The sequence below is a fragment of the Doryrhamphus excisus genome, linkage group LG1 (assembly GCF_037039965.1).
Source record: "Doryrhamphus excisus strain RoL-2023G ecotype Guam linkage group LG1, RoL_Dexc_Guam_v1.1, whole genome shotgun sequence".
NCBI classification, from domain to species: Eukaryota; Metazoa; Chordata; class Actinopteri; order Syngnathiformes; family Syngnathidae; genus Doryrhamphus; species Doryrhamphus excisus.
In genome coordinates this window covers 7,046,945-7,061,405 of record NC_136357.1, presented here as the reverse complement: position 1 = coordinate 7,061,405, position 14,461 = coordinate 7,046,945, and the positions used below count along the sequence as shown (strand labels likewise).

At 41.0% G+C, this 14,461-nt stretch overlaps 2 protein-coding genes across 5 annotated transcripts in view; one reads left to right on the top strand and one right to left on the bottom strand.

Moving 5' to 3' along the window:
- The window catches only part of kcnc1b (potassium voltage-gated channel, Shaw-related subfamily, member 1b), a 15,469-nt gene extending 13,349 nt beyond the window's left edge, over window positions 1-2,120 (bottom strand). The window contains exon 1 of one of the 3 annotated variants that reach the window (XM_058075144.2): window positions 889-2,120. In XM_058075144.2, coding sequence (XP_057931127.1) covers window positions 889-1,452 — 564 coding nt within the window. In that variant the 5' untranslated portion in view covers window positions 1,453-2,120. The remainder of the gene's footprint in view (window positions 1-888) is intronic. The other 2 variants (XM_058075142.2, XM_058075143.2) reach the window with 2 other exon arrangements.
- Window positions 1-14,461, top strand: part of LOC131130966 (CD81 antigen-like) — a 21,999-nt gene extending 7,538 nt beyond the window's left edge. Inside the window, exons 1-8 of one of the 2 annotated variants that reach the window (XM_058075179.2) lie at window positions 3,452-3,607; window positions 4,656-4,770; window positions 10,677-10,774; window positions 10,955-11,029; window positions 11,093-11,206; window positions 12,881-12,979; window positions 13,804-13,887; window positions 13,957-14,461. In XM_058075179.2, coding sequence (XP_057931162.1) covers window positions 3,542-3,607; window positions 4,656-4,770; window positions 10,677-10,774; window positions 10,955-11,029; window positions 11,093-11,206; window positions 12,881-12,979; window positions 13,804-13,887; window positions 13,957-14,022 — 717 coding nt within the window. In that variant the 5' untranslated portion in view covers window positions 3,452-3,541 and the 3' untranslated portion in view covers window positions 14,023-14,461. Of the gene's footprint in view, window positions 1-3,451; window positions 3,608-4,655; window positions 4,771-10,676; window positions 10,775-10,954; window positions 11,030-11,092; window positions 11,207-12,880; window positions 12,980-13,803; window positions 13,888-13,956 lie in introns of those variants that run through there. The other variant, XM_058075180.2, reaches the window with a different exon arrangement.

Here is a 14,461-nt window from a genome sequence, read left to right as displayed (position 1 = left end):
CCAATAGCTAACATGCATTCATTCATTCATTTTCTACTGTTTTTCCTCACGAGGGTCGCGGGGGGTGTTGGAGCCTATCCCAGCTGTCTTAGGTACACCCTGGACTGGTGGCCAGCCAATCACAGGGCACATATAAACAAACAACCATTCACACTCACATTCATACCTATATGGACTATATTTGGAGTCGCCAATTAACCTAGCATGTTTTTGGAATGTGGGAGGAAACCGGAGTACCCGCAGAAAACCCACGCATGCATGGGGAGAACATGCAAACTCCACACAGAGATGGCCGAGGGTGGAATTGAACCCTGGTCTAATAGCTAACATGATGCTATTTTTTTAGACCACAAACTAGTAGTCTGAATCAACTACACCTCTGCTGGTTGCCACCTGAACTAGGAATAATCATCCATTCGGTCCATAACTGTCCATCCAATACCTCCATCACTGCAGATTTGTTTTTGTAGAGTTGTATTTAACATCTAGAGGGTGTGAGTAATATATTTTGGCACTAGCTCTATGGCATATTGAGATTGAGTGCTTTCAATTCTGCCTAGCAACAAGTGGCTGCAATATGACCATGTAAGAGACTGATTATCCCCTAGATAGCTTTGTTATCATTTCACTTTTAAATGTATCTGTGTGATTTATGATATTGCTCTTGGAATTTTAGAATGTGAAATAGCTAAATGTTATTCAAAAAATAAAAAACACTGGTTAGATTTGTTTATAATGATGCTTTTAACAACTTTGGTTGATTTGATCCGACGATGGGGGACGCGTGGGAGATCAATTTCAAGGTCACGGATGGTCTTAGAAGCACATCATTAGCCACTCACAACTTAATGAGTGGAGATCGAACGGGTGAAAAGCGAATAAGCTCACCCTTGCATATTTGGAGGAGTAAGGGTCCTCAAAGAGAGCCCAAACACGCTTCTGCCACCGGCTCCACAAGCTGCCACTCCGGGTGTCTGGAGAGTCACCGTGGGCCAGTCTCCTCGTCATCTCATCCACATCGTCCTCACCATGCTCCTGCTCGGGCTCGGCGTCGTCGTTCCCCAGGTCCAATAGTCCCCCCCCGCCGAAACTATCAAGGGCCTCCTCCGCCTCCCGGTGCTGGCGATAGGTCATCCAGCAGCAGGGCTCCACGTCCGTCTCGTCGATGCCCCAGAACGCCAGTTCCTCCTCGTAGAGGGGGCCGCACACATCAGCCGGGCAGTGCAGCTTACCTGTCCTGTAGTAGTTGAGGATGTGCGCGAAGACGCCGGGGTGGCGGTCGAAAAAAAACTCCTCGATCTTGGCGTCATAGTCAAAGTGGTTGGGCGCGTCAGGCTCCGCCAGCCACGACAGGCGAGTGCCAGGTAGGGTGCGAAGGGTGCTGCGGTACGTCTGGTGACGGATCCCTCCCACGTTGATCACAATGCGATCCTTGTCGTCGCTCAGGCCCATCTCGTCCCTTAGGCATCGCTCACAGAAGTTCCTCTCATCGTAGCGAAGGTGAGTGCGAGCGCGGGGAAGCGGCGCGCCGAGCCACCTGTCGTCCCCCACCAATGAAACCAGCAAGAATTAAAAAAAAATCACCACAGCTCGACGAGCATTTGGCTGTGCACTTTGGTGCTAAAAAAAAAGCCTAGTGATGAGGACGTACTGCCGGGCTGGATGCGAAATCCAAAATGAACGCAGCCAATGGCATCACATGGATAACGGACGTCACATCATCACCAAAATCCAAAGAGGAGGAGAAAAAACAACAAATCCGTCTAATCTAACTCATCTAATTCACCGTTTAATAAATCAAAAGAGCCTCTCGATTACTTTGACTGCAAGGTGACTGCTGATGGTCCTCCTTGGTGTTCGATCCCTCCTCCAGACGCACCTCCTTCACACCGACGCACAGCCTGCAGCTCTTTGTCTCAGCAACACTTCTCTCCTCCCCAACTGAGGCATTTTGGACACAAAGACGCAAAGATCCAGCCACTTTTAGCCATCCATGATTGTATGTGTGTGTGTGTGTGTTAGGGGCTGTGTATTAATCTTAAAGGAAAAAAGACAAATCCAAAATGTTCTCACTCACATCAGATGGAGCATGCCCAGTGATGCAACCTTGTAATGCTATCCTATTACCACCGATTTGCCTCCCTTCCTCTTTCACTTAAGAGTCATGCACAGCTGCTTGCGTGGAGAAGGTGTGTGCAATGTGCATGCATTCGCAAGATCCGCCCCCATTGGTAAAACAACAACAATGGAACACAATGAATGAAAACAATGAAGGAGTTTATACTGATGGATCATGCACATCAATCGCCACACATTAATTTGTACTCCTCAGTGCATTATAGTCTTTTTTAAAAAAATATGAATTAGTCCGATATATACAGTACTGTATTCATTGTGCAGCGCAGTATACAAATGAGACGTTGCTTGTGTAGAATCTGCCACCAGAGGGCGATATTGTGCATTAAAACGAGGAGAATAGTACTTTTTGTTTATCTGAAAAGCAGGTATACTTGATTAGGAATACTTGATTAGGTACAGGTGCATAATATAAGAAGATCCAACGCCATTGATACAATTTCTTGACTGTAAAAAGAGAAACCTGCTTAATTTTCTTTATTTATCAATACATACTTGTATTTTTTGTGTGTTTTGCAATGCTGTTTTGATTGATGACAGTAGGAAGTTATTATCAGAGGTCTGTATGGTGCAGTGCAGTTCCAACACCATTGTTAAATTGCAGTCAAAACTGAAATATTGGCAGAATTGTATTTATTTTTTTGTATAGGATATCTTTGCTGATGCATGTGTGCCTTATGATGTGGTGCAAAGGGGGAAAAACACAATACTGATATACCATTGACAAAATATGATGCAGTTATAAACCACTGCAAAGAGAAAGATAATAATAAACATATTGTTAAATGAATGAAGTGTATGGAAAATAATCCAACCAAACAGGTTTAAACATAATTTACTGACTGGGTTTAACACAAATTCTAAGATATTTTGGGTTTTATGACAGCAGGCTGCTTCCTGGTTCACACAGGAAGAAAAACAGATAGGGGGGTGCCATCATGAATCTGGGGGGTGGTTTGTTCCTTTGATGTTATAGTGACTAAACCATAAGTAAATTACAATTTTCAGTCCTTTTATCCAGATCCTCATTAAAATTAAATTGATTCTACCTTGACACACGTGCTGTCACTTTTATAAAGTTTGGTGGAAATCATCTTTCTATTTTTACAGTTATTCTGATTAATGTGTCTGGCCTTTTTTACTGTGTCAAATGACCACTGCTAAAAAGTTCATCCAAAATGAACGAAGTCTTTTATACAATACCGTGTGTTTAGCAAAGTAGGGATCAATCGTGGGGACGGACTGGGGGCCGTGGCATTCCCCTCCTGGTGGGCAGTTCTCTGTCTCAGTTTTCACTCTTTATTATAAAGGAGGAGTTTTCAGCCGAGAGGCTCTTAATACCTCCACCGGCAGAGACTGTGATCCTGGACTAGAGAAAGGAAGACAAGACAAAAAAACCACCAACATGGCGTTGACAGGCTGCACGCAATGCATTAAATATATGTTATTCTTCTTTAATTTTATTTTCTGGGTAAGTTTTTTTTCTATTCATTTTTACTTGAGTAATATTTTGGTTCCAAAATATTTTGTGGCACTTTTTGAATAGCTTGATTTATGATTAGTTGCAGTGAGTTCCCGGGCCTGCTTTACTGTGATTGTAGAGCAGCATCAATTGAGGAGGCAGCGCACACGTAATGTGGCTCTCACCCTTTACCAACAGCTATTTTCTGCATGGTCAAACAACAGTGTGGGATAGCTGAAAGAAGAAGTGTGTGTGGGGGGGGCGTTTCAGAATGTGTGGGCTTCAATCTTACCATGGGATTAGGTTTTATTTTCCTTTTGGTGAACATTTACCGCTTCACAGCTTATAGTCTTCACCCACAGAATAAACAGTAAAAAGTGAGACTAAGGGAGATTTTTTTTTGGAGGGGTGTGACTTTAAACCTTTTACAAGCTTGGAAAACATATTTCACAAACACTTTGCAATGATCACTTGTATATTTCCACAGGCTTTTTGTAGTTTTTTACGTTTTTTTTTTTTTTTTTTTGAAGACAAACGGCATATCCTGGACACATGAGTGTTTCCTCTGTTGGTTTTGCCCTGTCATTGTGAAAAACTGCCATTTTTCAAGTGTAGCATTCGGCTTCCTGTCTCTTAGAGAACAATGGAGTGCAGTCATGGCGTTGAATGTGTGGATGACGTTGTATAAATAAAGAAAAACTAGTACAAAAATACAACTATAATGAGTAAGCGTGATAATATATACTATTAAATCTCTGCCCACGCTCCAGTTTTGTCCAATTGTATGCAACTGAGAAGAAGTTGAACTAGAAGTTCTAGAGTTGGCTTTTTGAGGCCATGGACTGAGTCGTAGGTCACTGCTGTGTCAGGATGTCCTCTCATCACTTCCCGTAAAGGCCAGCGTTCAGTTCACAGCCTCCTAGAGGATCTGGACACACTAAAACTTCACAAATTTCATCTTATGTTTTATGATTTATTCACATGTTTTGTGTTGCTCCTTACGAGTTGTGCAAAATACTATCATATTGTATTGATAGTATTCTTTTCTTCCTCGCAGCTGGCTGGAGGAGTGATTTTAGGTGTGGCCTTGTGGCTCCGTCATGACAGTCAAACAAGCAACCTCCTCATTCTTCAATTTGAAGGCCACCAAGCACCGGGCACCTTCTACATCAGTGAGTCAAGAGAATACACTTCCATTCATCCATCCATCCATTTTCTGTAGTGCTTATCCTCACTAAGGTTGCGGGTATGCTGGAGCCTATCCCAGCTGTCTTCGGGTGAGAGGCGGGGTACACACTGGACTGGTCGCCAGCCAATCACAGGGCACATAAACAAACAACCATTCACACTCACATTCATACCTATGGACAATTTGGAGTCGCCAATTAACCTAGCATGTTTTTGGAATGTGGGAGGAAACCGGAGTACCCGGAGAAAACCCACGCATGCATGGGGAAAACATGCAAACTCCACACAGAGATGGCCGAGGGGGGGCGGGAATCAAACCCTGTTCTGAGAAAATAATGTTTTTTTTTTAATTGTTCTCAGAATTACTGACTACTAAAATGGTACACTTACACGGTCTCTACTCCTTCATCAACCTTTATCAGGGGTGGAAAGCCTATAAAAATGGCAGGGTGACTTTCTGATTGAAAAGTTATGAAAACAAATTTAGTATTATTTTGTCTAAATGTTTATTTTTATGGCTGTAGTTTGCTTGGTGTAGAACTGCACTGCATCAGTTTTTTTGGTGAGCATGTTTAGCTATGTAAGACTGACATCATTCAAAGTTATATCACTTGCATCGTATTCCAAGATGTAGATGTAATTAATGTAAGTATGCATCTATCTCCAAAGTGAGGCTTAAATATTTAATAGTAGGAAGAAAAAACAATGATGCTAGAGAGGAAAAGTTAGCTTGAGCATATAGAAAGTAGTATTGATTATCCTTATTAAATCACATCGTATTGTATTTTTAAATTGTATCCACCCCTTTTTAAATTGCTCATTCCATGCATCCTGTGTCAGCTTATACTTTTATGTTTAGAATTGATTTAACAAATGTACACAAGTAGGTATACATATGCTGACAGAAAATAATTGACAATCACTGATTTTGGAATGTACCCGGATAAAACCTGTATGTGAGTATATTCCACAAATAAACACAGCAATGACCTCTAAGAAAAGACCAGGAAACAGGACCTACGTAGATCCTTAGCATGATATTTTTAGCCATCTATCAGTCTGACACTGCAAAGATAAAGCATCCATACCCGGGCAACAAACTCCATCAAAAAATGATGAGGCTCCAATGCTCCATTGAGAGAGCAGATGTTCTCACCAGATGTTGTGGCTAGTGTGGGCACTGAGCAACGGGCGTGTGAGCACGGTACAAAAATAATAGCCAACATGTATTTGAACATTGTATTGCTTCCTTTACAGAATCTCACCTAAATTCCAATTTCAGGAATGTGCTCCTCAGGCTGGGTCAACGCTAGAACTAACAGCATCCATCATGTTTCCATCACTGGTCCCAAAGCCTACAAATCATGATACAATTTAAACATTTCCATCCTTGTTGTGGCAGTCAACCCATTCATTTGTGTTTGGCCTTGTCGCTGCTCTCCCAAACTTACCCCATCTTTAAGTATAAGGAGTGATTGCCGGCTTTTTTTTTTTTATAAAGGGAAGGGCCACTAGTGATTTTAAGGAGGCCCACCCATGTAAGATCAAGGGAATGTTTCTTTCTTTTGCCCTCCCTTAAACATACGCTCCAGCGTAATTCAACTAACCGTGGACATCTGCACATTAACCCTCAAATTAGAGCTTAGCCTGGATGTTTTTAGCACGCTGGCATACCAAAGTGGTATTTATGTAAGGCTCAAAATACATATTGTCCAAACTCTGAGGCTGTACTTGAGTGGATGTTGCTGGTTTTCACTGACTTAGTTTACACTGAGAAAAGTAAGGGACACAAAACAAACATTAATGTGTGGGCAGACATTTTGGAGCACACCTGAGTTTGGCTGTACTTTTGAGCAATGTAGAGGGCCTTTTTCAGAATTATATTTAAGAGTAAAAAGGGGTCTGGGTTTGAATCTAGGATCGGACTTTGCATGTTCTACCCCGTTGCTGCGTGTGTACTCTGATTTACTCCCAAAAGTGCATGTTAGGAGACTGGAAATTGTCCATAGGTATGAATGTGAGTGTGAATGCTTGTTTGTTTATATGTGCCCTGTGATTGACACTGGCCAGTCCACGGTGACCCCGCCCCTCAGCTGACATTGGTTTCAGCTCCCCTGTGAGTCTGCACAGGCTAAACGGTACCAAGGTGCACCAGCCACTTCAGAAGGCTGCGTACCGTACTATCTCATACCGCCTCATGTGTTTTTATTACTTCCAATATATCTTCCTGCAGCAAATGGGCAATAAATAGTTTACATGATTTTTAATAAAACTTCACTATAGGGATATACATAACTAGCTCCGATCAGGGTTTTATGCTGCAGATTCTGACACAGATCATCCATGAATGAGATCGGTCAATACCAATCACATATATTAACAGTTTATTATAATATGTTGTGTTTAAATCTAGCTCACGAGCGAGCTAGCTGCCGCGATTGTGAGATGCAAAACCTCATTAGTGTTGATTCTCGTGGCAGTATGGGATCAAGTCCGTCCCTAATCATGTCAGTACGGGTGTTGGTAATGGTAATGGTTTTATTTCATTTGAACATGCATCAGATTACAATTGAATGCATCACATAATCAGTTCACAGTTCCACATGTCCAAAAGGAGTAGGAAGAAGCAAAGCTTATTAAATCCTACCCCTCCATCTGATACTTTTACAATCAGTAACTGTTACATTTGTTCACTTCCTGCTTTCCATAATACAGTTTAATTTTTTTTTTTTTTTTTTTTGTCCCGTACCGAAGTACTCGGTGATATGAGCATCCAATGACATAATGGGTACCATAGTAAGTGTCAATATAGTGATATATATAGCACATCATGACTGGTTCAAGACTCTTCATCCTTGTATTTAGCAAACATCAACTGCTTGTATTGTTTCTTGAATTGGCAATCCTACGTGACACAGCAGAGATGGACATTCGTGTTATGTTTATGTTGTCGGTATATATCAATAACATGTTTTTTATGGAAATCGGCCAATACACTGGCCAGTCGATCGGAGCATCCCACGATATAACATTTTAGCAGGTAGTTCAACAGAATGGCTTTCATTTCTTCCTAGTCAGGAATGTGTTGCTAGGCAGAAAAAATCATTTGTTTCCTGTATCAAGTCAGTGAAAAAAATTTGCATATGTCAGCCACGCCCACAAGGCTGTTTGAATGTCACACTCAAGGCTGATTATGCTGTATGGTTGGACAGAGAGCCTGCAGGAGCAGGAAGTCAGACAATGTTTCCAAATTTATTCCAACCCCTCAATGCAGAGTCATCACTGCCCTTTTCTGTTCGAACATGACTGTGCCCCCAGTCCACAAATTAAAGCCCATAAGGGCATGATTGGATGAGTTTGATGTGGAAATACTGACCTTATCAAACACATAAAAAATGCGATTGAAAAGTCAAACTATCATGTAAATGCTCAATTTAACATTGAACAACATGCTGTGAATGTGATGCAGCAGCTGCAATACACTGGAGCATAGATGCTACTGTGTAGTTTTTTACACACAGCTTTCTAGATCTCCCAGCACCTGCACCTATTCAGCTATATTTCCTTGGATTTACAAAACGGTCTGTTTTACTATATTACACACACAGCCCGCCCACTCCGCTGTGTTTGTCCCCACTCAGCTTGTACCTGGGCATGCCCATATAAGGAAGTCACCAGCTGGATGTAGCTGACTTAAAGTGACTTAAAAAAATCTCTCTAAAACCTAGCGTTCATAGCGATCCCAAACTTCTTTCCATTGAGAAAACAAAAGTAAAACAGCCAAGTACAATTTGTGCACCACGCATGTCTCACGGGACATCACTAATATTTCAACACCAGAAAATTGATAAAACATTTGCATAAACATCAATTATGCAGACGTTTTACGGTCAACTGGTGCTGAAAATAAACACAAGCTGCGACAACAGCCATTCAGTCCGCAGCTGTATTGCAACATCAGCCATCAACATCAGCCATCTCAGCAGTCACCGCAACTACATTTCTTTGTACAACTTAAGTGTGGAGAGCAAGAGGCTCTTCAGCACAGCTTCCATTATCATCCATGAAATGAGGAGCAGGCTGACAGCTGAGAAGGCTGAAGTGTTAATCGTCTTGAAGAATAATCTACACCTCATGTTGAAGTGACGAAATTCATGTTAAATTAGTGAGAAGCTGGGGGGGGTGGTACTGTTTTCTGTTGTAAATGTTCAAGTAGATATGCTATTATAAATTCAAATTATTTGTGTCATTGATGGAAATGCCTCATTGAGTGTGACTCAGATTTACATTTTATTGAGTTGTGAACTCCTATAGAACATCTACACACAATAACCTGCATAGAAAAGCTTTTTTAGATCTTTCAGCATCTGTACCTATTCAGCTGTATTTCCTTGGATTTCCAAAACGGTCTGTTTTAATGTATTATACACACTCCGCTATTATTGTCCCCACTCAGCTTGTACCTGGGCATGCCCATATAAGGAAGTCTGGATGTAGCTGACTTAAAGTGACTTAAAAAAATCTCTCTAAAACCTAGCGTTCAGAGCCATCCAAAATTTCTTTCAGGGCTCACTTTCAAATGTGCAAATCTCATTTTATGAAACTTTGGCATCGTTTAGCACGATAATATAACATTATAACAACATTTATAGGTCAGAGAAGTGGAAAAAGCATAATAGGTCCTCTTTAATTTAATTTAAAAGGCATTGCCTGGTCTGGTGCCCAATCAAAAATGCTATGTGCGTTTTATAGCAGCAGTATTGCATAACCCAACAGAGTCATGTTGTGGGCAATTTAATGTGTTCCTTCATAGTAGCAGAAGATATGTTGTACAGTTTTTAAAGTGTATATTAAATACACGCATACAAATATATTATTATGTCCTTTTTTATTTTTTAGTTTTATTTTACAATATCTTTTCCTGGGCCTTGCTTATTTTTCAGTAGCTGAGCCTGTGAATTTCTTTCAGGATCAATAGGAGTTTATCTGTCTAATCTAATAAGAACAAATGTACCATTCGGAATAGCCTCTCATTCCCAGAGCTTTTACTGACACTGGCTCAGACACGCCTCTTGAATGATTAATCTGCACATCATATATCATCTTGCCCTAAGTAAGACTCGGACCGTTCTGACAGACAGCAGGGACTTGACTTTGCAGCCCTTTTTTGTGGCTAGTGGTTGAGAGAAGAAGAGAGACATCCAAGAGGGGCTTTTAGCTGCTGTTCACCTCCTTGCCATCCTCCCCCGCACCCCCCTCTCGCCTATAGAGATTACACTGAGAGACGGAAAATAAATGAACTTCCCCGGTGCCGTCTCAATGGCCTTCAATCCTCAAAGGGTGTTGTCATAGTAATGGAAGGGAATAGAAATAATGGCTGCTTTGCCACATTGCCAGGTTACCAGGCCTGCTAGCTGTGCTCGCTATAACAAAAACATCAGGGTCCTGAAAGAGAGTGTCAGGGAGGAGGAGGAGGTGTGCAGACACAACAGGCTTTAGTTTATGCTTTTGTTTTGCTTATTCATTCATTCATTTTCTACCGCTTTTTCCTCACGAGGGTCGCGGGGGTGCTGGAGCCTATCCCAGCTGTCTTCGGGGCGAGAGGCGGGGTACACCCTGGACTGGTCGCCAGCCAATCACAGGGCACATATAGACAAACAACCATTCACACTCACATTCATACCTATGGACAATTTGGAGTCGCTAATTAACCTAGCATGTTTTTGGAATGTGGGAGGAAACCGGAGAACATCCAGGAAGTCCATTACCAAACTTGTATTCGGCTCAATGAATGGGCAACAGTCTTCCTGTCAATGCTGCCCCCTGGTGGAGCAGCACAATCATTACGTCATGTACTGTATGGTCATTTCATGTCCTTTTGTACTGCCAGGTGTCTACATACTGATAGCTGTTGGGGCTGTGATGATGCTGGTGGGCTTCCTCGGCTGTTACGGAGCCATTCAGGAATCCCAATGCCTGTTGGGGACGGTGAGAGTTTGGGCCTTATATATTGATTATTAAACGTTTCTTGGTCTCGTAATTGTTCTTTAATGGTAATTCCCAAATCCCATATCAGTAACTTATGGCCATGCTAGTCCATATAAAGTATATATATATATCAATTCATTTGCCAAAGTTCAGGTATGCATCCGTGTTTTCTCTCTGCAGTTCTTCTTCTTTTTGGTAATCCTCTTTGCCTGTGAAGTGGCTGCCGCCATTTGGGGTTTCATGAACAGAGACACGGTGAGGCGGTTTTAAGTGATATGTATAATATCGATATTGTCTTAATATCCCATGTCGCTGCAGATCTCTAAAGAACTGATCAACTTCTACGACTCAGCGTACATCAAGGCTGTCGATGTGTCAGGCTCCCCCAGTAAGGATGCAGCCATCAAGGTGCTAGATGTTTTTCACACCACGGTAAGTCAAATTCTTACTGCGCTTGTGTTCATAGTCATAGACAGGATAGCATTATAAGACGCAGTGTGGACTATCAAAGAGGTACATAGTATATACAGTGGTGGGAAAAACTGGCATCAAACTAATTTCAATATTAGTTAATAACCAAAATAATGCAGTTTTTAAAGGATTTTTTTAATTATTAAGGGAGAAACAAAAATTTGCGTTGAAAAGGTTACAAAGCCATTTCAAATGCTTTGGGACTCCAGAGAACCACAGAGCCATTATCCACAAGGTTGTGGATAATGGGGAAAACATGGAACAATGAACCTTCCCAGGAGTGATCAGCCAACCAAAATTACCCCAAGAGTGCAGGGAGGTCACTATGTCAAGAGGTCACAAAAGACCCCACAACAACATCCAAAGAACTGCAGGCCTCATTACTTGGCTCATTTAAGGTCAGTGTTCATGATTCCACCATAGGAAAGACACTGGGCAAAAATAGCCTGTATGGCAGCGTTCCAAGAGAACATTAAGGCTCATCTCAATTTTGCCAGAGAACATCTTGATGATCCCCAAGACCTTTGGGAAAATACCCTGTGGTCTGACGAGACAAAAGTTGTTGATTTTGAAAGCTCCTGGCATAAAAGTAACACCGCATTTAAGAAAAAGAACATCACAACAACAATAAAATATGGTGGTGGTAGTATGATGGTCTGAAATGATCTGAAACATTTAAGCATGACAAACAATCACTTTTTCACCCCACTGTAAGACACTATATCTTTTTCAGGACCTGGAAATATAATTCATTCATTCATTCATTTTCTACTGCTTATCCTCACGAGGGCCGCGTGCTGGAGCCTATCCGAGCTGTCTTCGCTATAGACAAACGACCATTCACACTCACATTCAATTCACGCCAATTAAACTAGCATGTTTTTGGAATGTGGGAGGAAATCGGAGTACCCGGAGAAAACCCATGCAAACAAGATGGCCAAGGGTGCAATTGAACTTGGTTCTCCTAGCTGTGATGCCTCTGTGCTAACCACTCGACCACCGTGCAGCCATTGTGTGCTTTCATTTAACAAAAATATATAAAACATACACAAGTAAATTCATTCATTAATTTTCTGCCACTTATCCTCACGAGGGTTGCGGGGGGGGGGGGTGCTGGAGTCTATCCCAGCTGTCTTCGGGCGAGAGGCGGGGTACACCCTGGACTGGTGGAGTCGCCAATTAACCTAGCATGTTTTTGGAGTGTGGGAGGAAACCGGAGTACCCGGAGAAAACCCACGCATGCACGGGGAGAACATGCAAACTCCACACAGAAATGGCCAAGGGTGGGATGGAGGAAAAATAATGTTTAAATAAATAATGTTTAATGTTTAAAATGATAATGTCAAATATGTCATGTTCTGCACAGCTTCACTGATCACCATTATCTTAAAATTGGCTCGGGGATAAGTCGTTTGGCGCCACCTGTTGGTTCATATGTAGAAATCTTTCTGATTTTTTTTCTCCCCTTACATTTGACCAATATGCTAATTTAGCAGTGTCTATTATTGTGGTTGTAGTGGTAGACTGCATCATACTTGTTTGATTGTGTAAGTGTACTAATGTGGCCAGTGAATGTACAGTACTTAGATTTATGTATTCAGATCAATGATTAAGTGTTCTGGGCCTTCAATCCAGCTCGACTGCTGTGGCAAAGGCGATGATACGGCTCTCTTCAAACAAGTTGCCAGCACTTTGTGTCCCAGAAAGTCGCCCGAAGATTTCCTGAGGTCTCAGGTAATAATGTTTCTTTTTATTTATTGGTTTTGTAGCTTTTTCCATGAAATTATTATTATTTTTTTATCCCAATTTTAAGTTTGTTTGTCTATCATATTACATTTTAGAAGTGCAATAACAAATAAGGGAATACCTTTTAAATTACATTATAGTGTTAATTCTGACATTATTACATTGCATTTTCATCTAATGTTAATTAAAATTACATTTCTGGGTGGTGAATGTAGTGTAAACTACCATTGTGTGTGGGGTTCACTGTTAACAGTTATAATTCACATAATATAAAAATACATATATATGTCAAAAAATAATAAAAAAATTAAAATGAAAAATGTTTCAAATAATATGAATTATGAATATGAATTTTAGTCATTTTTGTAGTTTCATCCAATTGGTGGAATTTTTCTTAACATGACAGAAAATGAAGTTTAATGACAAGCAGCTTTCTGCACGGTTGCCAAATGCAGGTCAGGGAGGCGGGGTACACCCTGGGTTGGTCGCCAGCCAATCACAGGACACATATAGACAAACACTCACGTTCATATCTACCGTATGGGCAATTTAGAGTCTGTACTTCACCATTAACATGTTTAAAAGCCAGAGTACAATATACAAAAATACAATACTGTAGTGCAAGTATGTAAAATAATAAAACTTAATAACTTTACCATTAAAGCCAATAAAAATAGGAAGATAGGACACAATCAGCGACTGAGCACTTGTGTCACACCGTATAATCTTCGGGTGAATAATCTGATGGATGACTCAGATATGCTGCTTTAAAGGTCAAACGTGTGATTCATTGTCTGTTGCCTTCCTAACAGAGCTGTCACGACAAACTGATCGAACTCTTCTCAGAGAAGCTCTACCTGATTGGTCTGGCCGCACTCGTGGTAGCCGTCATTATGGTGAGCATGCTAAAGACGACCAATTTGACAAATATTGTTTTAATAAACATGTGTTTCTTCTTCTATTAGATCTTTGAGATGATCTTCACCATGGTGCTCTGCTGTGGGATCCGTAACAGCGCAGCAGCCTACTGAGGCCGCACAGTGACAAGTACCATGACTCTTTAATGGACTTATTTTTTATTTAATGCCGTCTCTGTTTTTATCATTACGACACAGCATGATGGATATTCCTTTTTAAAAAAAATAGACTTCAGATACAATATGTGTTGTTTTTTATGCTACCTTTCATCAGCCCTATTGTCTATTTATCATAGGACACAAGAACCTTCTCTAGTCATAGTACTAGTTATCTGAATGAACTAATACTGTTTTTATAGATGTATAAATTGTACATACAGTGTGCACGTCTCCTGTTAGTGACAAGTAGAGTACTAGTACTACTACTAGTGTTACATCACTCAACCAGCAGGGTTTCAACCTGCAGTCATATTCTTTTATTATCACTACTTTGCTCTCTTTAATAAAATAAGTCTTCATGCTGTATCAAGTGTTGTCTTCTTGAACAGTTACA